Genomic DNA, 1579 nt, shown 5'->3' on the forward strand with positions numbered 1-1579 from the left:
AATCACCTCAACCCAGGAGAAGGAGGTTGCAGTGGGCCGAGATTGCACCACTGCACTCCAACCTGGTCAACAGACTTGTCAAAAAACATAAAAGGTATAAATGCATAAACCACAAATAATAGTCCTAAATTAAGGACTATTAATTTAGAAATGAGTAAGTAGGCTGGGTGCAGCTGCTCATGCCTATAATCCTAGCTCTGTGGGAGGCCGAGGCGGGGGAAGCACTTGAGGTCAGGAGTTCAGGACCATTTGGGCAACATAGTGAAACCACTATAAACATTTTAGCCAGCCATGCTGGCGGATGCCTACAGTCCCAGCTACTCTAAAGGCTGAGGCAGGAAGATTGCTCAAGCCCAGAAGCTCAAAGTTACAGTGAGCTATGATCATGGCACTGGACTTCATCCAGGGAGACAGAGCAAGACCCTGTTTCTTAAACAATTTAAAAAATAAATAAAGATATGTATAAGTAGTTTTTTCAATGCCTCCTTTATTATATCTGTAAAATTATACGTAGCATTAGAAATGTTATTGAATATGACACCAACAATGTGCTATTGTATTTTTTTAATTTTGACTTCTTTTAAAGAAGGTGATAACAATCTGTGGAAAATGCTTTTACTGTATCATGCCAACATACTGCAAGAAGTATTTCAAAATAATATAAAAGTAATTCACACATTTAGATTAAGTGAAGGTCATATGATCCAAAAATTTTCTTCCTTAGTTTTTCACGGCAACTGCTAAAGTCCATAAGCTGATTTTTCCAAGAAAATTATTCTAATAATTTTGAGTGTTCAATCCGTGCAATGGTCCAGTCAGGCTTTACTCCTTGTGTAAATTCCCTCTGAAACCTAGGAAAAACATTGTAAATAATGTAAATCTTACATCAGTCCAAATATGTCTTAGATAACTATGTAATTTGCAAGTGTATATTTACAAGAATTTTTGGAAACAAGCCAATGGTTAATATTAAATCAAAATCAAAACAAAAAAAAACCTGTAACCTACCAATTCAATCACAAAAAAATATACCCACATAATTAAAGTACATTCTCAAGTAATGTGCGTATTTTTAATGGACTAATCTATATTCAACATCTGCCAGCCCCTAAGAGAAACTTGGATATTATTCTGTTTAAACACTAGCTGTAACACACGCCTAGTATTAAGAGAAATAAACTGGACTCTGGTGATGCAAACAGCACTTTAAATACATAAACTAGGATACAGGAATAGCTGTTTTTCAAATAGCACTGCTACCAATTTAGGAATAAATAGTGGAATTTAGTTTACATACATTAAATTAATCTTGAAAATAACAATGTTTATGAGGTACCCATAGTCTTAGTAAGAAACATCAGAAGAGAAAAAGTTTAATATTGATGACAGTGCTCTTTAAAAATGATGTCTTAACAGACAATCCAGTGGATTTAAATTAAGTATTTAAATATGTAGAATATTTTGGGTAAGTACAAATAAAATAAAATTAAAAAAAATACTTTTCTTTCAAGAAAAGTAAAAAAAAGAATCAAGATACAATTCTTTTTACTTAAGTAAAACAGAATACATTTTATTTCTT

At 32.9% G+C, this 1579-nt stretch overlaps 1 protein-coding gene across 1 annotated transcript in view; it reads right to left on the minus strand.

Annotated features, from left to right (window-relative positions):
- Positions 1-467: 467 nt before the first annotated feature.
- MAIP1 (matrix AAA peptidase interacting protein 1) overlaps positions 468-1579 on the minus strand; it is an 8970-nt gene continuing 7858 nt past the window's right edge. The window contains exon 5 of the mRNA XM_032278750.1: positions 468-851. Coding sequence (XP_032134641.1) covers positions 773-851 — 79 coding nt within the window. The 3' untranslated portion in view covers positions 468-772. The remainder of the gene's footprint in view (positions 852-1579) is intronic.

The sequence above is a fragment of the Sapajus apella genome, unplaced genomic scaffold (genome assembly GCF_009761245.1).
Source record: "Sapajus apella isolate SASKATOON/1434 unplaced genomic scaffold, GSC_monkey_1.0 scaffold10, whole genome shotgun sequence".
In the NCBI taxonomy this organism is placed as follows: Eukaryota; Metazoa; Chordata; class Mammalia; order Primates; family Cebidae; genus Sapajus; species Sapajus apella.